A 23,819-nucleotide genomic window follows, 5' to 3' on the forward strand; every position below is an offset into this window, starting at 1 on the left:
CATTTTTATTGTAATACTCATTCTATTTTTTTTACAGAAAACAACAAGACATATATTTCGTAAATTCTTAAAATATCCCTTATTTACATTTTTTCAGAATAAAATTGATGTATCCAACTTGAGTAAATTTGTTTGTGTAAATCCTCTCGCAAAATGGTCATGTTTTACTTTGAAGGGACAATCACCCATATCTCCATGTGAAACTGTTCATGTTTAAATTGACACACATTTGAGTCGGCGCTTCCATCGGCAGCTGATGCATATTCATGTTATATTCGAACATGAGCGTCTGCACCAATGAAACATTGTTGTTAAACAAGTGTTATTTTAGAATTTATCGGAATTTGAATGCATATGTTGAACTTAAATTTGTTTGTCAAGACTATATATATATATATGTCAGGAATAAGGAACATTTATTGCTAAAGTATGCTGGACATACAAGGAATTTGACATGGTGGGTGGTGCATAACATTGGACAATAAGACAATGAGACATTGCACAATAAAACAAATAAACACAGTGCAGGGAGTATAAACGTATGCAATTTAAAATTAAACATACAATAATATAAATAATAATATAATATAAATATAAAAGAAGCTGCCTCTGGAAGAACATGACCCATCCCCACCTGAGATGAGTCCAATAAGGGTGGTGTAATCCGCCACCTTCAGGAGCCTGACGGACTGGTGACTGGAGGTGCAGCTGTTGGTGTACAGAAAGAAGAGCAGAGTGGAAAGAACGCACCTTTGGGGACAAATGGCGATGATGGACCGGGAAATGGAGACATGTTAGCTTCACATGCAAATAAAAGAGTAACCCTTACACTTGGAGGAAGATACAGGATACAAGATGCAGGTTTCTGTTGTTGAGGTGACTTTGAGCAGCACATTAGACTTCAAAATGCAATAGTGGAGCTCTTTTTTAGCCAGAATTGAGAATTTTTTATGTGAACAGTGTGAGAGTGCAACAAGGAGGTGTTGATGAAAGACTGTGCTCTAAACCCATCCTCTGAAGTTATACAGGCTTCGCCAGGAGAATATACATACTAGTTTCAAACCAGGACAGGAAGAACTTTATCAGTTTGCAGTGGCTTACTTAACCTGTCTGATAGAAATTATCAAAAAATATTTTAAATAGACACCAGCAAGCAGAGATTTACTCTACGCACACCTAATGAGGACGCTTTATCAGCTCTTATCCACTAGACAGACATCCTAAAGGGAACTTAACCATGTTTTCACCAGTGGAAGGACATCCAAGAGGATCCTTCATTACGTGCTCTCCACTGGAAGGGCTGACAAACTTTCGCTGCTGCGGATTGCCTGCTTGAGACTTCTCTGAGAATCACCTCATGACGCAGGGCCAGAAGATTCTCTTTCATTTATGAATTTTCATGGATTCAATAGCGTCCAGTGTCTCAGCCTTCGCTGATGATGAAATATTGTGAATACCAGCTGAAAAGCAGACATCATTTTTGAATGGGTGATTCATGTCCGGTCGGTGAACCAGGTCAGGTTCCAAACCGTTTGAGAGCCACTGACCCAGAGGACTGACACTCATAAAACAGAGAGTCCCGATCTACAGTATAATCCATTATGGGGAGGCTCGGACTGATTTGGAGGGTGGCTGTTGCCCCCCCCCCCCCCGCCCCGCCTGCAAGAGCCATCTTCAGAAGTAGGTCATGCTCAGCCTGTCTTGGCCCATTAGCGTCACCACGGCCCAGAGCGGCATATAAACTGCAGCAGGTCCACGCCTGGGCTCCGATGTGGTCACGTGATCCTGTACAGTGCAGCGCTGCCACCAGGAGCTCTGTGATTGGCAGGAACAAGACACTTTTGATGAATTTAACAAAGAAAAGTTCCAAATGTAGCCATTGTTGTTTAAATCGGAGCTGAGGATATGAATGCCGAAGCACGAAGACTCAGTCACTGGTCTGTGTTTTGTGTGTGTGCGTAAGCAGCACATTGTCATATTACCTTACCTTCAGATGCTTGTGTCCTACAAAGAATAACCACATATTCAATTATTAAACCACAACATTTATCTCATTTTTCTCTCTCTACTGAAGCAATGTTCTTTATAGACTTCAGTTATTCTTCTGCATAGAGCCGAGTGGGCAGCAGATGCTTCAGAGACACATATCTCAAAGTAAAGCTCTATGCATGGACAGGTACCGGTCAAGGTAAGTGGAAAAATACGTTTTTCTTTTTTCTTCTTTCACCAATATAGTTTTCTTTATGTATATTCGTCTTATATAGAGTATTTGTAGTTTGGTTTATGTTGTATTCGTCTGGTGTTTTTCATCCGGTGGTTTAGCCTGCACAGTCCGCTACTCAGAGCATACGGGCTTTTATTTTCACCAAAACCACTGCCATTGAGATCAAACACAGGAAATCTAGTCATCTGATATCCACTTCAATTTAGACCGAGAGACGGAACCTGGTTAGGGGGTCGTAGGTAGACGGGCACATGCCATCCTAAAGGTCAGTTTGTACCATCACAATTGTAGTACAGCACTGTAAAATCACTCTGCATTAACAATGGTCCCACCCCCCCACACCCACACACACAACCTCTGGAATTTGTCACTCTGACACTTCTTACTTTAAAGAATGGTGCTGGAAGACGGATATTTACACATACCACAATCAACTAAAAATTCTCAAAATATCCCATGTGGTCAGTGCATTCATACGCACCCACACATAGACACACACAGCAAAGTTACAGAGACAAAGGGTCTACATAACCCGACTGGTACACAAATATCCGGCATACATTTTCAAACCATGGAAACAAAACTGAAAAGACCAGAGAAAACAGGCAGTTGTGTGATGAAGTGAAGGTATGTAGGAATTATTAGCAAAATGTACAAAAACTACTGAAAAAAACACTTGTTGCTCTTTTAGTGAGATTAAAATAGCCCCCCCCCCCCTTCCAAACAGAGGGGGGCCCTCTGTGAAGGCCTGTTCTGTAGTCCATCCATATTGAGATATGTATTCACCGTTCCATATCCTAAGACCCACCAAAGCCTCTTTACAAACTGAAGTAATATGTCACACATTTTTGACTCCTTTTTATTTTCCATCAAAAGCCAAAATAATATTTTTAAGTTCAAAACCACTCCATGCTCATTTTTCTACAATCAAGTACACGTCATCCATCCAGTCAGATAAATTGAGTAATTTGTATTCAAGTTAACACTTCACTGCTTTACGCCATCAAAAGAAAAAAGAAATGCATAGTTGAGGACAGTGAAATGATGAGTCTATGTAACCATTAATTAGCTAATAGACTTGTTGGCATGAAACTAACAAACACAATAATGGGTCATAAAGGAGACACAGCAGAAGGATAGTTGAAAGAAATTAACTTGTATTATCAACAGGCAACATCTGCAGTGTTTAAAAAATGTTTTAAAATGTTTGCTTTGTTTTTGGTTGATTTAGGAGAGATTGAGATACACAGAGTAATATAATAAAACACCGGAATATATATTTTAGATGTTTTATTTCCAGCTGTTTGAAATAGGAAATGTTATGGAAGCAAAAAGCCCCAAATGTCAGGAATGAACCCAAATGAAAAACTAAAATATACTATAAAGTTTTTTTTACACCGCTGGTAATTGGCAGGGTGAATGTGAGGAAACATCGTAGTTTCCTTCATTATAGGAGCCGATTCCGATGAAGCCGTCTGATTTGACCAGGTCAGTTGTACATGGTCATTTGGAGCCACTGAAACCAATCAGAGAACAGAAGACATTTAGCTAAAAATCACCTTGTTTCATGGAAAACAGTACTATTTACACAACCATTCGAAAGATAGGAATCTCCTGCCACAAAGCTTGATTGATGACTGAGGACTACTCAATCTAAATACTAAGGAGACTGTCCAGGTGCCTCAATATTTACTAAAGCCCAGTTCAAAATTGACGGAGGGTCACTGAAAACATATTCAGCATCCAAGTTCAACAGTTATCTCCTCTGTAATGTAACACTGTGGGACGACAACTAAATGGAAATTTGAATCGTTTCACTCCTCTAATCTATTTCAGTTGTAAAATAAATAAACAAAAAATAGATATCAATGAAGTAAAAGGAGAAAACGTTGAAGGTTGAGGTTCTATCACAGTTTTACATTCACCCTGTTTAACATGTTTGCTTTTAAAAGTTTTTGACTTAAGACAAGACCCAACTCAAGCTGACTCATCGGAGTCGAGCCTCGTCAGTAAAAGGAGAAAACATATAAATATCCCACCTTTTTTGTTTTAACTTCATTTTACTCTCTGTTCAATGTATGTAAAGTAGATACAGAGGAAGCAGTCCTTACCTGTGTGTAGTTCACAGTGATGCTTCCCATACCCGTTATGTCGTGCGCTTGGAATTTGTCTGCAAAAGAGGAACACAGAATACTTTAGAAGCGTTTGAACTGCAATGGCAAATAGTTCTATCGGTTGTCCTTTATGTGGTGGGCGGTGTTGCGTTTCTTAGGCGCGACCAAGTTGATGGTCATGTAAGTGACCACAACGCCTCTTAGCCTGCTCCCCACCACCCCCCTTACGGGTCATGCTCTCCAGCTTCATCAGCAGGAACAGGAAACCGGGGTAACTGATGGTCAGGTCTGGCTCCGTGTACCTCAGTCCAACCAGCTGCATTATCAAATCGTCCACCAGGATGCCTGGAGCCGAGATATAGACAGAGGACGGGTCAGAATCAACCATAAAATATGTTCAACAAGCATTTACACATGCGCACATCTACTGGGGGGGTGTAGCCACTTTGTACCGTAAAGTAGAAGTACTGCATTTGAAATGTTTAGTATAACAAAAGTAAAAGTTATAAAAATACAAAATAGGTCTTAGTAATGTATTGTATACACTGTGATAGGATTATCATGACTAACAGTCATTTCAATTTAACCTGTAACTATATCTTGTTTTAGAAACTCACAGGTAAAATGTTAAAAACTAAAGAAGTCATATATATGTGGCGGAGTGAAAACTACAAGTATAACGTAAGTCAACAATATATTTAATTATAATTACAGTAGCCTACTAGAGTATACAATCCGAAGCCGAAGGTGTTTTGGGTGCTTGCTCCTTTTGCTTGACGCAGCTCCTGATCTTGAATCTAGAATCGATTGCTCTTCCTTAGTGTCCCGGATGTTGGTGTGCCAAGGTTGAATTTATTTGGGTTGAATATTGTAGCCTCCATTTCGAATATTTCAACATTTTTTTTTTTAGGTTGAATTTTTTTGCGGTGTTTTAATGTTGAAAAACATTCAGGTACATAATTTCAATGCATAAAATATTCAGTGCTAGAAATTCAATCAACTTTTTATTTCAACCCCCGATGGCACAGATTTACTTCCATACTGAACATGATACTTTAGGGGTTGAACCGCTATTGTATTGATCGGAAGAGGTGTCAATGTAATTTAATGACGAATGTGACTATATCTACAAATCAATGCTGGCGGAGTTGATATAACCAGTTACTTCAACAAGCTGCATTAAGAAGCAGCAAAGAGGTAGGAGAGGTTGCTGCCCCCCCCTGCTGGTCATATACAAGTCAATTTTCTGAAAGCTGTGGCACTGGAACATTTAACCTCTGTACACGTTTTACCCATTGACTTAGAAATGCTGTGGAGAAAAGCATTTGATGTGAATAAACTCATCATATTGATCCCACCTGCTTTCTCCAGAGCGGGGGCCACCTCTTTGTACTCCAGGTGCTTTGTTTTGTTCTTGTCAAACATCAGGAAGATATCCTGAAATAAACATGCTCTTAATAAATAATGCTTAGTAATGAATCCATTTCTGTAGAGGGGTTCTGGTCAAATGATTTTATGATGGTTTCAAAGGTTTAACTTCTTTTTATAGTTATTTATTACATTTGCACATGACATTATTATTGTTAATCATTTATACAACCTAGACATAACATGTGATTGGACGTATTGTTAGTAGTGGCCTAAATTCTGAATTTTTACCATAGGGTTAGGGTAAGTCTTTAAATCCTGTGTTGTGACCTTATTTCAGGCATCTAACCAAAAAAACATTGTAAAAATGTATTTTCCAGATAAGGGAATTATTTGGGCAGACCCACTAATTCACGCACCACAGTCCCACACATGGTTTCTGCAGTGGAATTTAGTTAATAGTGGAACACGGTCTGAAAAGTTCACAGGACTATGTGTGCAAATACACAAATAGTAGTTATCTGACCGATAGCACAAACATTTATTGATTTTCAGGGACCTCCTAATCTAAAATAGTTGTTTGTGTATATAATCTCACCGTCCACTTCCTGATTTTGTCCCACAGACACTTGAAGTCCGGCCAGTTCAGGCGAGCGTTGCCTTGGCTCTGATGAAAATTCTGAGGTCAAGGAAAGGAAAGCTGACAAACTCCCAAACAGGGACTTAAACCCTGGACCCTCAGGTTAAAAGTCTGAGGCTTGGATTGATATAGACGATGGCGGTTCTGGGCACGGGCGAACCGGGCAGCCGCCCAGGGCGGCATTTTTTCATGGCTCATGGGGGGCGGCACGAGCACTTGAAAAAAATAAAATCCTCTGCTCCACGAAGCAGTTTTTCTATCATCTATCGTTTCACTGTGTGGGGAATTGTCAGATTGGCGCCCCCTGCGGCTGGTCACCCAAATGGAACGGTCGGATAAGGGGGGGGAGCAGGGGTTGGGGGATTCACTGTTAAATACGCTAATAATAAATATGCTAATTAGTGGGCTAAAGTCAGTCACACCCCGACTTTCTTCCAAATAACGCACATTTCAATAATGATAAATGCAGGCCTATAGTCACTGCACATTTTTGTTTTTTATGAATTGTGTGAAATTGTTTTGTATTACCAATAAAAATTGGTAATACAAAACAATTATGTGTCACCTGTCACCAAGGTTTATTGGTTTAGTCTTGACTTCTGGTCGTGACTGACAGTGTTGGGGGATGGGAAATCTGTTGCTTGTCGAGTCAGTGGCAAATAAAAACAGAGATGGACACAAAAAGGTTAAAGCCATCAGGTTCCCACTAAAGAAAGAAAAGAAAAGGAGAAACGAGCAAAAGATGAAGGTATGCAACTATGTTCTCTCTTTGTATGATTATACATGTGTCATGAATGAAGGGTTAAAGTTAATTGGTGGGGTAACTCTTTTGTCTGTTAGCCTTTTTGCTATGTTGCTTAATGCAACAACAATAATTCGGTTTTAACTCAACAAACACAAGGTTTGTAATTTCAACCGAATTTTCAAATCTGTAGGTAGTTTCAAAAACGGACATTTGCTATTTGCTACAACTATATTTTGTGACAAAGTATGGGGGGGGGCGGGCGCTCAAAGGCGGTCTCGCCCTGGGTGCCATTCAATGCAGAACCGCCCCTGGATATAGATAACAACAGACATACATCATACAGGTGATGGGCATAACGTTGCTTTTCAAAGGATACGTCCGTGAGGACCACCAGGCTCTTGCAGTGCTCCAGGGCCAAGTACTTCTCACTGCCGGCCAAAACTGAGCCCAACAAGTTAGATCATTAGGGGACGCCTTAACATGCACACATTATATCAGTGGTTCACAAACTTGGGGCAATGACTTCATCCCAATTTAGGACCCACTGTATTATATCAACATCAAACTTCAGCCTGAATCCTCCTGGTTGGCCAACATCAGAAGAGTGGGATTCTGTTTTCAGACAGAAGGACTTAGAGGAACTTAAAGAAGCTGTGTGTGTGTGCGTGTGTGTGTGTGTGTGATCTTTCATCAAAAAAGTAATACATATGCGGTCCTTACTGTGTGAAATGCCTTGAAACTAAGAACCGTTGTGTTTTCTTTAGCTTAGAACAAGCCATTAATATCTAGATGCACCACAGCTCTTCATGTTCATGTTATTGTAAGTCGCTTTGCATAAAAGCGGCAGCTAAATGACATATAATGTAATGTTCCATTCTTCTGCAATAGCCCAGAACCGGCAAACCAAACACCAGCTTTGGAAAGTGCCGATATCTTTTGATAAAATATTTCTGCCTGCCATAAGGGAGAAGTATCAGTTGGCAATAATCGAGTAACAAGATTGATCAGGTCAGTTGGCTTATTCACTGACTAGGTTGGGGACCTACTGTAAAAATAATTGTCCCATACTTACCTATGAACATCATGATCAGTTTTCATTATCCACAAGGGGAGTGTTGTAAAAGATGGAAAACAAAATAAAAGTTTGACCTACTTCTACTACTACCTCTATACCCAAATACACCAGTAACACAGTAATGACTAATGTATACCATTCTCCCCACAGTGTCAGATTTATTTCATTTTATGTTCATTATATTTTGTTATTTTAATATAACTCTGCCCTATTTCATGTTTATGTTATTGCTTTTCCAAACCCACTAGCTTTATTTTCAGCATCTTTTTTGATTCTTGACAAATGTGCGCCAAATAGAAAAGCAAAATAACGTCTTTAGTACTATTCCTGTGAAAATCTTTGCTGCTTCTTTGCACCATTTGGGCTATTAAAAATCCTTCTGTTGAAATGGAAAAGAGATAAAACCAGATGAGATGATCGCTACTGACCTCCTCCCTCCAGGGCCTCGGTCAACAGGTTGAGGAGGTGAACTGGTTTGCAAAATCCCTTTAGATGACAGAAAAGTAAAAATGAGTCACCACACAAGACATACGGGTCAGTGCATCACACACAACCGTCAGTGCAGTCAACCTTGAGTGTTTATCAAATTTCTGGAAGCAGAAGAAGGGTCGGGTTTACCCATGGGCCGCATATGAGAAGTGGTAGCTGTCTTAGTAATGGCATAGACTTCTATACTTCTATACAATTAGACTTCTTTTTGCAATCAGAGTAGTTGCCCCTGTTGGCAGGTAGCGAGAAAGACACTTTCCTTTGATCCATGGCAAGACGCTCAGGAGCTACAGCTTTTAAATTAAATATTGTGAAACTGTGTGGAAAAATCGGCCTTTCCCATGTGCAGACGAGGCTCAAATCCGATGAGTCAGCTTGAATCGGGCCTTGTCTTGTCTTAAGTTGAAGACGTTTAAAAGCAGACAATTTTTCCACCAAACAATATTTTTAGTAAAAGTCCCCAGTTATTTAGATAAAATAAAGATTTTGTTACGAGTTAGCCCAATAATGAAATGTTGGTAGCAGCAACCTGAGGGTTAACTTTTCAACCACTGTCCCATTTTCCCTAAAAACAAGTAGGCTATTTTTAGTGGACAGAAGGTCACATTGATGATGATCACCCTAGCAGGTCATTCTGCGTCAGATTTGACTGCAGCCTGAACATACCGTATTTTTTTGCACTATAGCGCGCACTAGATTATAAGGCGCACTGTCAATTAATCTCAGTCTATTTTCGATCTTTTTTTCATATATAAAGCGCACCGGACTATAAGGCGCATTAAGCAAAAAAAAAGTCAGATAAGTCAGTCAGTCAAACTCTATTAAACACGTCCGTTCACAACATTAATGAGCGTATTCACAATAACTGCCAACCTTGTTCAGTTGTAATACGTAAAATACAACACAATACACTTACCTTTTCAGTTTATTCCTCATCCACAAATCGTTTTGGGCTCCTTATACACACACCGTAATATTATGGTGAAGCACAGTATTACTTACTCCTGGCTACGGTAGCCATAATGCTGCAAGCGATGCGGCTTTGTAGTTTACCAAAGTCGAACCAAAACATTTAGACTTAGCGCCGTGAGCGCCTTGTACCACACAAAACCGCTTAGAGGTCAGTAAGCAAAACCAAAATTAATCCATATATAAGGTGCTTTGGATTATTAGGCGCACTGTCGTTTTTTTAGAAAGTGAAAGGCTTTCAAGTGCGCCCTATAGTGCAAAAAATACGGTATGTAAAACATGGCAAAATAGGAAAAAGGGGTCCAGGTTACCTGACTGAAAGCGATCATGATGCAGCAAAATGAAGCTGATATCTCACCTTGTTGGAGTGCTTTTTGAACAGCTGTTCGGTAGATGTAGTTGAAGGAAGAGCAGCCTCGTGAGGAAAGGAAAGCTGCAGGAAGAAAGCACAGAGCCTCAATTCAAAAACAACACTTTACTTTCACAAACTAATGCCTCATGTACAACTTTTATGTGTATCTCCTGCAGTTCCTTACTTAAGGAGGAAGTTATGGTTTGGATTTAGGGTTTTCAACTTCTAAATGAGCACATTTTATTAGTATTATTTTATTGTATATCGGGGGACGTTCAGAGAATATCAAGATGTTTTGGAAATAATGAGTGTTCACAGAGATAGAGATTTTTGCACTGTAAGAGACAAATGGTACTTTTTTATGCGAGTTCTATTTACAACAAAATAATCGTGGATGGTTCATGGTCAGACCAACAGACCTTAAGGTTTTTTAATGATGGACTAGTTTTAAAACACCATAAACAGGAAAATCTATCAGCAGTTAAAGCGGCTCCTCAAAACATACTTGGCTAAATGGTATGTCATGTTTTTGTATTGATATGTGTAACACATGACACTAACCATGATGTGAATTGCTTGTGGGACTGAACATCAACGTACACCAAGGTATTTTGAAACCGCCCTTATGGACACAAAGAACTTGTTACTAACTGCAGAAGATATTCTTATATATGGTGGGAAATTGGCACGGACACCATTCAGTGGTCAGAATAGACCTGCAGCAAGGTTTCTCTAAATCTTCTCCCACCTGAACAGAAACTTGAGCCTTGGCCCTCAGATTAAAAGTCTGATGCTCTACCAACTGAGCTTTCCAGGATTTCAAAACAGCCCATCGACAGTGGGAGTTTATCAGAACAACTGCTCCTCCAGAGGCTAGAAGCCTTGTCAACACACTGAACCCCCCACTGAGCATTACTCACTCACATAAAAGCTTGTTTGACATTAATCTCACACATTGGTCCACATTTCTCACATACCTGTGTTGAAGAAGGGATGTCGATTGGTGGTTTGCGGGCTGGACTGGGAGAAGAAAACAAACACACTGAAATCGTCATCTTAAATTCCTCATCAAGAGCCCTCTGAGGATTATTTATCTCATCCGCCTGTTTGAAGGTCACATCTCCTTTTTTTTTCTTTCCTTTTTCCACTCACGTAGCGGCGTTGCCCTGCTCACTCAGCACCCGGAGGAGGAACTCTCCCGCCTGATTGGGCTCGGCGGCTGAAGGGACGATGATGTAGTGGCCCGGCGGGAGCGAACCGCGGAGGACCACCTCCCGCCGCACGGAGTAGTTGAGGCTGCAGAGGACCGGGCGGAACCCTCTCAGGTCCTCGGGGGACAGGTAGGTGTTCTTAGGATGGGCCTGGAGGGACAGCACACACAACACATACAACTTAAACTAAAAACACACACTTCAGACTATACCTTGACTAAAAAAAACAAAACAAATTGTAGCACTTTAATCGTACTTATAACGTCGCTTATTTGATAAAATTGCACTTTCTGGTTTCTTGTTCTTCTGGGTTTGTATCCTTATGGAATGCAAGTCGCTTTGGAGAAAAACATCAGCCAATGACATGTAATGTAAAATCACAAATTTGCCTTAGTGGGTTTCATATGGATAAACACTTGCATTAAAGTACTGCACTAGAATTCCTTATGCATGATTTATTATCATATCTGTTATTATCCGATTATGACAAAACATTATTGGATTATTATGATACTGATAAGCTGTATTTTACTGTGGTAGCTGCTCCTGCTGTTACTAGTTTGAACTCATTTTCAAACACACATTTTCACACTCAATTCCAATGTCAAAACCTTTAAATGGTACTTTATGCTTAGCTAGTGTCCCCTCCAAAAGGTCCCCAGATGAATCTGAGGGGTCATCAGTTGATCAATGGAGGGGAAAGAAGGAAAACCAAACATCTGATACATACATTTGTTTTTGGTTTTAATCCTTAACTACATGTTTTAGGTTACGATTTGAACAGCTTGGAAACCACTTTTCCACCGTTGAAATATTTCCAGTCCAGAAATGAATCAACATTGTGTTTTTTAAATGGATATGTCGAACTGCAGAAAAACGGCCGCTGTAAACATACTTGATACTGATTGCGGGTTGTTTGGTTTCAGTTGCTAAATGAAGGATTCATTTAATCAACTGACAAGTGACATTGTGTGTCTCGCTGTGTGTGGCCGAGTGTGGCTGAGGGTGTGAACGTGTACCGGGAAAATATGCAGGGCTATAGCCAGGTTAACGCCTCTACGCCTCTGGTGTTTCTGCATCAGAGCCAAAACGAAGGAGCAGGTCTTGTGAGAGTTGTACATGCCGCTGTCCACCTCCGACAAGGTGAAGTAGTACTGAGGGTTCTGCCAGAAAAAACCTGGAACCCACACACACAGAAACCGCACAAAACGTGTGTATTTGGCTGCAGAATAATGAAATTGGATCTAAATTGATCCACTCCATGTAATATTGTTTTAATCTGATCCAAATACTAATGTAGCACAGTTCATCTTAGGTTGGAACTGAACAGACAAAAAGGGATGCACCACCAATACTTAGTTCGAAATGAAAACAAGAGTATGGATAAGATCCTGAGTAAACAGCTCTTCTTTTGGTGCTTTAGAAGTTCTGGAGTGAGATGTCCTCATCTCAAACATCCTCTCCGTCCCCGTCTCATTTAGCTTTACTCTGGTACATCATGTACCATGTGTCATGTACATGATGTACCAGAGTAAAGGGTTGAAATATGTTCTGTTCTGTAGCATGAATGTAATGTTGTGAAATGCAGGTGTGGAGACGGCTACCAGGTTGCAATTTCTTTTTTTGGTCTACCCCAAGAATTTACAGTGATGAAACACACTGCACTCAGGCCCCACTTTGGTACAGGACGGATAAACTTGTCTCAGGTTGTTATGTCTGCAACTAATCCAAATGAAGAACAAATCATTAGTGGGCAAAGCATAACAAAAGAAGGAGAGTTACACAAGGTAAGAAAAAAAACTAAATCACTTGGCTCACAGTAAACATTTTGCATCACTTTACTGTAAATGTAATTGCTAGTTTTCCAAATTCTACTTCTCAATAAACTGATGAAAAATACTGTCCTCGCTGAGACATTTATTATTCCGGTTGACTTCCTTTCACTGAACTTCCCTTCTTGCAGATGTTTCACAACAAAACCCATTAAAGGGAATTAATTAATATTTCCTATGGAAAGACTAATGTTAATGTTAACCAGCAACAACAGTAACTCAACTGCAAATGGGAGTAGATCAGAAAAAAATACAATAGTAATGCTTTATAATGGTGACAGTTTGAGAGTTAATGGTGCAAACAAAGGTTAACAAAAAGACGGACGAGTTTGGTCATGGATCGCCATGCGTCTTCTAACCTCCCTGGGCGGAGCCTCCTGCCGAGATGCTTGGCACCCAGCTCCCATGGTGCATTACGCAGCACCATGGCAGCACGCTGGATCCTCCTTCGCTGAGAGAGTTAGTCAGGTGGCACACCTCCATCGTCTCAAAGTGCTGCCGGAAGTCGGACACCGACATCCTGAGGGAGAGAGAGAAAAACGAGTTATAGATGCACTGTGATGGCCAGCAGGGAGCGGTTCCTCAAATTGTATTAGTCTATGAGAAAATGACCTCTCACTTCATTGATTACCTGAGTAAACATTGTAAACCTGAGTTTATGGCCTTAATCTCTTTTTTCAAGTCTTGTTGTTTATTTAGTTAATTATGGCCTACTGTGATTAGATATCACATATACACTCACCGGCCACTTTATTAGGTACACCTGTCCAACTGCTCGTTAACACTTAATTTCTAAGCAGCCAATCACATGGCGGCAACTCGGTGCATTTAGGCATGTAGACATTGTCAGGACAATCTCCTGCAGTTCAAACCGAGCATCAGTATGGGGAAGAAAGGTGATTTGAGTGACTTTGAACGTGGCATGATTGTTGGTGCCAGAAGGGCTGGTCTGAGTATTTCAGAAACTGCTAATCTACTGGGATTTTCACGCACAACCATCTCTAGGGTTTACAGAGAATGGTCCGAAAAAGAAAAAACATCCAGTGAGCGGCAATTCTGTGGGCGGAAATGCCTTGTTGATGCCAGAGGTCAGAGGAGAATGGCCAGACTGGTTCGAGCTGATAGAAGGGCAACAGTGACTCAAATAACCACCCGTTACAACCAAGGTGGGCATAAGAGCATCTCTGAACGCACAGTACGTCGAACTTTGAGGCAGATGGGCTACAGCAGCAGAAGACCACACCGGGTGCCACTCCTTTCAGCTAAGAACAGGAAACTGAGGCTACAATTTGCACAAGCTCATCGAAATTGGACAATAGAAGATTGGAAAAACGTTGCCTGGTCTGATGAGTCTCGATTTCTGCTGCGACATTCGGATGGTAGGGTCAGAATTTGGCGTCTACAACATGAAAGCATGGATCCATCCTGCCTTGTATCAACGGTTCAGGCTGGTGGTGGTGGTGTCATGGTGTGGGGAATATTTTCTTGGCACTCTTTGGGCCCCTTGGTACCAATTGAGCATCGTTGCAACGCCACAGCCTACCTGAGTATTGTTGCTGACCATGTCCATCCCTTTATGACCACAATGTACCCAACTTCTGATGGCTACTTTCAGCAGGATAATGCGCCATGTCATAAAGCTGGAATCATCTCAGACTGGTTTCTTGAACATGACAATGAGTTCGCTGTACTCAAATGGCCTCGACAATCACCAGATCTCAATCCAATAGAGCATCTTTGGGATGTGGTGGAACGGGAGATTCGCATCATGGATGTGCAGCCGACAAATCTGCGGCAACTGTGTGATGCCATCATGTCAATATGGACCAAACTCCCTGAGGAATGCTTCCAGCACCTTGTTGAATCTATGCCACGAAGAATTGAGGCAGTTCTGAAGGCAAAAGGGGGTCCAACCCGTTACTTGCATGGGGTACCTAATAAAGTGGCCGGTGAGTGTATATGTATATATATATATATATATATATATATATATGTATATATCATTGTCCTATTGGAAGTTTCATTGATGCCCTAGATTCATCAAAGACGATATGACGGCCTTCACACGCTGCCAGTGCCAGCAAAGCAGCCCCAGAGCATCACAACCGACGGAGGGGGTGGGGGGCTTCATATACACAGACACAATATATATACATAAATACATACATACCTTGTCCCGATCATCATTCACATCATTCATGTGTTCTGTCTGCTTACAGAAGGTGGACGGTGAGAGTCAAAGTCACAGAGAGCACACCGACTCACCAGAACTCCCCGTCCTCACGCTTCACTCTTCCCAGTCTTTTCTGCTCCTCCTCGCTCACCGCATTCCACTCTGGGCTGTACAGAAAAACACAGCGGGGAGGCCCTTATATATGTGTGACAAGAACAAGTATTTTTGAGACACATCAAAATACTGTCTGTAAAAAACAGATAAACAAAGCTATGATATCAGTTAATATGAATGATATCGGATGAATGTTCCTCAGTGGCAAAGGGAGAAAAGACAGGCAGAGAGCAAAGTGGTGAGAAGCATTAGAAACAATATCCCTCACAGTATATGCATTTATAAGCATATCCTCTACATCTGTTCCCAGTATGTATGGACGTATACATTTTACTAATACTCACCAAGCTACCCGTATTCTTTTTTGACTTGACAATATCGTATTCCTGGTTAGATTCCAATTAAGTGTTGCACTTGCCTGAGAATTATTATTATTGTTAGAAGTGCTCAGATCTTTCTACTTAAAGGTTCTCAATGTGAAATTCAGAGCACATCTATAATTGAAGCATTGCCTCCTTATGGCTCTCAACATGGCACCAGCTAGATTTAGTGCTAATAGTAAATATTAAATAGTAAAATATAGTAAAAGCATACTCTGGCTGATTTGTACATCTTGCAGCATGACACATTTCAGAATAATACATATTAACAGAGTATAATTAAGATTGCATCAAACCATTGGAACAATACATACGTTTATAATTGGAATTAGAAAAAAAGAGCATAGCTTTAGAATGGAAAATGTGATTTAACTTGCAGGTTTACTTCTTTGTTAATACTTTTTTCCTTTATGAGAGGAGGAAAATGAATTGAACATGTACACAAACCCTTTCATGTCACTCCAGGGCCCCTCCCACTCTGTGTTGCCCCAAGGGTTGAGGATCCGTACCAAATCCTTGGTGCCGTGTGCCGTCTTCACCTGGCACAGCAGGACAAAGTGAACAGGGCATGAATGCATACAAATACTTTACTTCCACTTGGGTTGATTTTAGTACTAGTAGCCCCAGTAGAAAGACTTCCCACTCAACCCTACACCTATTGCACACATAAAATAAAACATGAGAGGGTTGTTATCAGAGTATTTATCCAAAGCATAGTGTGACCAATATTGACTTTTATATTTTGTACAATAACAATTTTTTAGATGGTATTTAGTCTCAAAAATAGTTTTTAACTAACATTTACCTGTTCCACTGCAGTCAGAGAGTATGCGTGTCTGAACATGATTCCCAGTCCATTTCTTTGCTCCAAAGGACCCTTTAAAGCAAACAAAAGACACGTTCATCCCTCCACTGTCAGGACAGAAGAAACATGAATCATCACCCTCCAGGAAACCTTTGATGGGAACACCTTCTGCTTCTGCGAACATCTTCTGTTCTCAGCGGGTCAAACTAGACCTGACAAGTTGATCGCTCCAGCTTCCACAATACCGTTAACCTCTTCCCACGTACCTGGCAGTTGGCACAGTTGATGAGTGCCCCTTTAGCCAGCAGATGTCTGAGAAATGCCGGAAGGTCTTGGGGCAGCAAGGAGATATTCAAAACCTCAGTCACCCCGCCGGTCATATCCACCATCGCCTCGTGAGGGAAGCCCATGTCCAGAGCTCTGTAGCCACCCTTCAGCCTGCGACAAAAGACATCAGATTGCAGGTGGTAGACACACAGGTGAATAACCAGAAAAACAATTAGTCTTTATTGGAATACAACTCTCTGGAAGAAGAAAGAAAGGTAATATGGGTGAACAAACATCTGTTCCACTAGGGAGGATAAAGTTTCCATGTTTGAATTCCATCTGGTGGCATAAAGAGGGAAAAGTATGTTGAGTTGAAAGGACTTAAAAGCAGAGCTGTAGAGCATTTTATTTTTTATTATGCATTATTGCATTTCTAACTGCTCTTTCCATAATTCAGATGGTAAATTATCAATCATACAGTCCTGAGTCTGACAGCAAAGCAGCAACACGGGTGGTGGAAAATAAATCCTATCCCAAAGGATAAACTCGTAGGCAGACTGCCTAGGACACAGGTGTCGGCCGGACATACAGGTTAAAACACGCCTCAGAATACATTGAAGATTTCACGCCCACACATTTACCATTTTGGATTTCTCTGCCGTTAGTTTTTTAAGGAATCTCTGACAATATTTGAAAGACAATGTCCTGACTCCATCCCCCACAACTCCACCACCTCCCTTGACCCATCAGGTGCTCACACACCTGACCACCTGGTGACGTGGTGCAGCGAGAACAACCTGGAGCTTAACGCCCTGAAGACAGTGGAGATGGTCGTGGAAGAACGCAGCCCCACCTTCCCCCCTCACCTTGTGTGACTCCCCCGTCACCACTGTGGACTCCTTCCGTTTCCTGGGCTCCATCATCACCCAGGACCTCAGGGGGTGGGAGCTGAACTTCAGCTCCATCACGAAAAAGGCTCAGCAGAGGATGTTCTTCCTGAGGCAGCTGAAGAAATTCAACCTGCCACAGACGATGATGGTGCACTTCTACACAGCCATCATCGAGTCCATCCTCTGCTCCGAGCCTCAGAGCCTGGGGCCCCCCCTGACTGACTCTGACTCCATGTTCACTCATTCACTTTGTCACTTTCACTTGTCACTCGTCACTTTGTTTAGCTGGTGCACTTTCTCTTTATTTTTATCTCTAATTTTATCTTATCTCCTCTAACTTACTAACCCATAGCTTTAGCGTACTAACCCATAGCATATATTTTATTATACTTTTATTTTATTTTTATCTTATTGCTGCCCTATGTCGTCATTATTGTACTGTCTTCTGTCATGCATCACCGCCAAGACAATTTCCATGTATGTCCAACATATTATGGCAATAAACGTTTCCTGATCCTGATGTGTTTGCATGTTTGTTATTGATGGTTATAGCAACAATATACTGTATAGCCTAGAGTTGTAATTTAAATAAATAGACTCACTCATTGGTTTGTGGGCTGCCACTTTAAAGCCTCAAGTTCAGAGATTTTGCAAAGTCATTTTCCCAACCAATGAAAAGAGGTTACCATATTTGGAATAGGGAGGAGTAACGATCGGGTAGTGGAAGCGACCTGTCAATCACACTAAGCTCACCCTAAAGCAGTGTTTCTCAACTGGTGGGTCCCGACCCACTAGTGGGTCGCGGACCCGTTTGTAGTGGGTCGCGGGCCATTGCATGGAAAAAAAATAAAAATTCATCCTGGGATTTTATTTTGAAGGGACTTTCTCTAATGCAGCGGAGTGTCGGTGTTTTTCTGGCTCGTCCGTCCATGTTTTCAGTCCCCCCTCATTGCACATAAGTATATCTTTTCAAGATGCCCATGAGAAAGGGTGTCAAAATTGACCATTATTAAGCCCCGCCTCCACCTGCTACTCTGATAGGTGTGACAGCTATAGAGGCCGCACTGTCACTAGCTGCCCTCCTGAGAGAAATATGCTCAGAGAGAAGCAGACAGAAGGGTGTGCAGTAAACAAAATATCCAGGATGCCAAACTAATTCAGCAGCAAAAACTGATGGAGACATAAAATAAATACTGAAACTACATATCATAGGAACTAAAGGGCAAATTGTAAGTAATAGGAAGCCAACTGTGTAATATATATACTCTCACACTCTAATTTAGTCAAGGTTGGCTTGATGGCCCCTTTGTCACCCCTCCACCCAGCTCCGCAACCTCGGTATCATCCTTCCATCCTGGGAGTGTTCCGACACACACACACACACACACACACACACACACACACACACACAGACTCACTTGGCGTAGGCCTTCTCCAGGAGGGAGCTCCAGAACTCATCTCTCTCTGGGGAGCTGAGGTATATCAGTTGGTTGTCCCGAGTTGGCAACAAGTCGTCTATCTTCACCTCCTCCCACTGACCGTACTGCCAGAACTAGAAATGTCATAAACAGTACAAACATACAGGTTGTAAAATCCATTGTTCAGATCATCGCAATGAAAGCTACATTGTTTTATCAACAGAAAAGAAAGAGACAAAAGAGAATGGAAGTTCCTTTTTGCCATTGACTTTGATTATTTGAAACGCAACATCTGTGACACCAAAACCGAAATCAAGTGAAACAAAATGAAATAGATTTTCCAGTTGATACCTTTTATCTCAGTGTTAATTTTTGACTTATCTAGAGATTTGTCACAAATACCAATATAGGCGTGAAGGGTTATAGTCTGCTAAAGGGTTTACATTTTTTGTGGACCGCACACTAAATTCTTCATAGAAGTGATGTGTGTCTAGATATCAGTGGGTACTTTGCTTCATTTCCTAACCAATGTGACTAAAGCAACCAAGGGAAACTCTAACAGTGGCTCAGTGTCACCGACGATAACCCTTTACGGGTTTTGCATACTGCTAGCATGGTAAAAGAGGTGAGCCATCAGAGACGGTTAACACTTTGGCAGCGTTCCCTTTCCTTCCTCTCTACTTGGGCCTCCTGCTCATCTAACAACAGGAGCTGGAGGTGTGTGTGGAGTCTGCAGTCCTAAAATTATAAGACATTCTTATTGGTACAATCAAATACCAACGGATTTGATTTAAATGTGTTCTTTAACGGCACCCTGCTGAAATATTCCATCCGGGCTGCACAAAGATCTATCCGGGCAGCACAAAAAGGAGCGTGTTAAGCAGATTTGAGGTATTTACCCGGAAGGTGAAACAACCCTTGTAGCCGTCTTCGAAGCTTTGTCCCAGAGGCATGACTTTATTGAGCAGGGAGCGGTACACGGAGAGGGATGCGATGGCGGACAGCAACCAGCAATCATCTGAGACAAATGAGATTTGACATATAGGTCAGGTGTCCTTTAATGTGTGCAATACAACACTGTTCAATGAGTTTCCCTTTTAGAGGCTGCGCCTTAAAGCCCTCTTTTGACACAACATTTTTGCATCCTCTGTGGCCACTGGTTTCCCACAATTCATGATGTACTTGCTGGATCGATTCACGGTGCATGTAGTCACACAATATCACACGACCACTTTGAATATATCTGTCCACAGGAGACAAGTACAAGAGACAAACCAGGAATCGGACTTCGGAATATGCATCCCTCTCAATAACTAATAGGTATTAGTGGTGGAACGGAGCTAACGGATGCCCCCTCACAGGCCATGGGTGTGTGAACCACAGATTACTGGCATTTTAACGTTAAGCATCACAATGTGAAATAAAGTTTTACCAACGATTATTATCATTAAAATTTGCAATCAGGACATTAGCATTCATGATTTAGATGCTAATCTCTGATAATGTACATTGTAAAGAACCAATCAAGGTTTAAATCAGCAGGAGAGCTGGTAAGCATGGCAGCACTGATGATCGTCAACCAGAGACGTTTCCGTTCAGTTGTACCGTTCAGGCTTTGTTAAGTGAAATTTAGTATAGGGCAAATCATTATTACGTTCTCATTATGTGTCAAAATGTGATCTTGTGAGTATTAGTGTAAAATTTTAAAAATTTCTAAAAGTCAAACTACTGATGACCAGATTTTTGTTAATCCATATAAACCGGAATTTTTATTTTCTGATTATTTCAATTACATGATTTTTTTGGAAGAAAAACAAAACATCTCAAATTACTTTTAAAAAGTCAAAGAATGACATTAAGAAGACTTCAGGGTATTTGAAGCTATATTTGGGATGGCTTCAGTGAAAAACAAATCCATTACCGGATGTAAATGGTTGAAGCATAATTTTTCCTGTTTTTTCTTCTTGGCAGCTGGGTTCAAATATTTATTTTATCATCAGGACATAAAACGTTTCTTACATACCAAAACTGGACAGAAACAACGAAATAGGGCTAGAGGGTAAACTCACGTGACCATTCATTCAAAAGACCAATCAATATATTAATACATCCATACGTGCAATTCAACGTTAAAAAGGTTGTCTGTGTGGCCCCAGCGTGTCTGGACCAACGGTGTTGTGTAACAGCGTTTACTTACTGAGCGCTCCCTGGCACACGTCCAAGCGCGTGGCTCCGTTCACGATGAACTGAGGGGCCGAACAGAGCTCCTGCAGGCACAGGGGAGTTAGGATGAATGAACAAGAAAAACAAAAAATCCTGAGTCAGACAGGAGGATGGATACTAGTTGCAAAGTGTTTTAGATTCATCATTTGTATTGATACATTAGTAATAATAAAAAAATCTACGCTAACCTTGAGTTAACAAAAAGCGATGAGAAGCAGCACGTAAATTAGAGCCCCTCCGGACAACCATGTCACGTGGTCGCTGCGTTGATGATTGTGTTTTGAACGCATGAAGTCACAGTAAACGGGTTGCTCTGTCATTACCGATGACCAAACACACGCCACAGGTTTGTGTATCCAACAGTAGCGTTAGCGGCATCAGGGCTGAACACGTGAGAGGAGAGGCGTTGGAGTTCGGGAACACAGAAAATAGAAAATCTCTCTCTCTTGCCTTTCCTGTCAATAAGCTCTACTAATAAATCAAGACAAAACACGGTCCAAAAATATTTAGATATTCAGATGCTTCATGTAATAGATACTTGAGGGACATATGTGATTGCTTAGATCTGTCGCACCAAGAGCGGCACAAACCAGAAGTTAAATAAATCAGCGAGTGTTTCATTATGAACCGAGGGGACTGTACAGAACTTGTTGAAGAGGACAATGGTGATGTGTGCAAACACAAAAAAAGTATGTACGTGTGTGTATATAAGTATATGTACAGTACTTGTGTGTAAGTGACAGTCCACAGTACCGGTTGAACTGGGTTGATGTGAGTCCTTTAGCCAAGCATGTGTCAAAGGATCAAACTACAACCACAATATCAATAGCATGATTGACAACCTTTAGTGTTTGTCTACAAATGTTGTTTCATGGTTAATAAGCAGATGGACTGGTGTCCAGATGTGCTGAGTTCTTGTTTTGACTTCAGTGTGCGTTTTTAAACTTTCTTGTCGTTTTCTCGGAAATAGATAAACCTACTTGATAAACACTATTATAAGCATCTTATAGCTATTTCTATTTAAAAAAAACAGCCGCCTAAAAAATGCAAATACTGATGAAATGCCTTTTTTTGATGCGTCACGTATTTACTCAACAAAGATCCTGTGTACATAGAAAAAGAGGTTTACTCCTAGCCTGGACAAGTCTGGCACTCCTTTTGTGAGAGGAAAAGATACGTTTGCATATTCAAGAGAAATGTCAAGTACTTGTACATTGAGACGTGGCTTTAGTTGCTTTCCTTACTTTTAGCTCATACAACTTAAATACTTTTACTCACAACAGCTTTCAATGGGAGATATGTGGTGGAGTATTTTCTCAGTGTGACATTAGAAAAACAAATTCAGAGCAGAAATCTGGCATGGAGTCAACTGAGCCGGCGGCTTGCAGCTAACGGTGCAGATGAGCCGAGGGGAGAACACGGCCTTATCGGCTGTGATAGGAGCACCGTGCAGAGCTGTGGCCATTTGTGCATCGTTCTTTGCAGCTGTCCTGTTGGCCTTGATTTGGGCTGATAAAAGCTCCCTGTGATCCGATTGAGACAAAGCCGTCTGTAATTTTACCTTCCACGTATGGAAACAATATCAAAAACTGAGGTAGCCTCTCATGAACAGTGGTGCATACAAACAACAAGTTTAGGGCTTTCAATGGTATTCATAAACGTCAGTCCTGTTGTGACCCACTTATAGTGAATTGTATTTTAGGAGGCTATTGCTGCCATATTCCTAAACAAGTCATATAGGGTTTCTATTTTTAGACCTCCTTTATATTTAATGCAGTGTTGGTGCAGGACTTGAGCCTCCGATCATCAGCGTGGTTGGTTCCTTATACCTCAAACTATGAAAATCAACACAATATATTGTATATGGTTTGTTTGTTTTACCGTCGGTCGTTTCCACTTGACCCCGGCCTGCATCTCCAGCTCCCCCACGGGAAAGTGGTGGTCCACGAACAGCCCGTCCCGGCCGAGCGAGTCGACATCCGCGCTCTCCTTCCGCCCATCTCCCCCCGTCAAGAGGTCCGCGAGCCAGCTGCGGGACTGAGAGCCGAGCAGCTCGTCGGAGCAGACCGAGTCCGCGCAGTCGTCGTCCGGCGGAGGGAGCGAGCCTTCAGACGATGTACTCAGAGACTTTATCATGGCGGAAAGGTGCTCGAACGTGAGTTAAGGACTTTGTGTCTTCCACATTAAAAAAAAAGACTACCCAGAAGCCACGCCCTTTTTGAAAGTTACACAGGTAGACGCTCACCTGAAAGCGAGGCGACAGAGTGGGCGGGGCTGAAGTTTCCAGTCAAAGTACATAGATTTACGATAAGCGGTTTCCAGTGGAACACAAGAGGGCTTGGCCTATGAAGGATTATTTTTTGTCTTTTTTATGCAAACAAAAAAATGTCCTGCATTGCAAACAAAAAGTTAAAATATAAACTAAGAATACATTGGTTAGTTTTGCTTACATTTTCCCAAATAATGACGTAGTAACTTATGACTTCAGATCTTATAACTATGACTGTCATTATTCCTAATCATGAGTTGT

General features: G+C 41.3%; 1 protein-coding gene across 1 annotated transcript; it reads right to left on the reverse strand.

The window, feature by feature from the left end:
- Positions 1 to 3,190: 3,190 nt before the first annotated feature.
- zgc:85932 (uncharacterized protein LOC405875 homolog) lies at positions 3,191 to 23,486 on the reverse strand. Its single transcript, XM_037477952.2, has 20 exons — positions 23,171 to 23,486; positions 21,264 to 21,333; positions 19,966 to 20,084; positions 19,067 to 19,200; positions 16,758 to 16,929; positions 16,492 to 16,563; positions 16,134 to 16,225; positions 15,285 to 15,359; positions 13,379 to 13,539; positions 12,207 to 12,364; positions 11,129 to 11,337; positions 10,954 to 10,996; positions 9,983 to 10,057; positions 8,595 to 8,652; positions 7,468 to 7,532; positions 6,305 to 6,373; positions 5,697 to 5,775; positions 4,567 to 4,683; positions 4,336 to 4,394; positions 3,191 to 3,740 (listed from the first exon to the last, which is right to left on the reverse strand). Exons 1-20 carry the CDS (start codon positions 23,423 to 23,425, stop codon positions 3,714 to 3,716), a joined length of 2,109 nt encoding a protein of 702 aa, XP_037333849.2. The 5' UTR covers positions 23,426 to 23,486; the 3' UTR covers positions 3,191 to 3,713.
- Positions 23,487 to 23,819: the final 333 nt, after the last annotated feature.

The sequence above is a fragment of the Pungitius pungitius genome, chromosome 3 (assembly GCF_949316345.1).
Source record: "Pungitius pungitius chromosome 3, fPunPun2.1, whole genome shotgun sequence".
Lineage (NCBI taxonomy): Eukaryota > Metazoa > Chordata > Actinopteri > Perciformes > Gasterosteidae > Pungitius > Pungitius pungitius.

Excerpts from the sequence above, each read along its gene's own strand:
- zgc:85932 (XM_037477952.2), bottom strand. The coding sequence starts at position 23,425 with ATGATAAAGTCTCTGAGTACATCGTCTGAAGGCTCGCTCCCTCCGCCG. Across the intron at positions 12,365-13,378 it reads AGGAGGCTCCGCCCAGGGAG|GTTTTTTCTGGCAGAACCCT; the intron begins GTTAGAAGACGC and ends TGTGGGTTCCAG. Across the intron at positions 10,058-10,953 it reads ACATCCCTTCTTCAACACAG|CTTTCCTTTCCTCACGAGGC; the intron begins GTATGTGAGAAA and ends TTCTTCCTGCAG.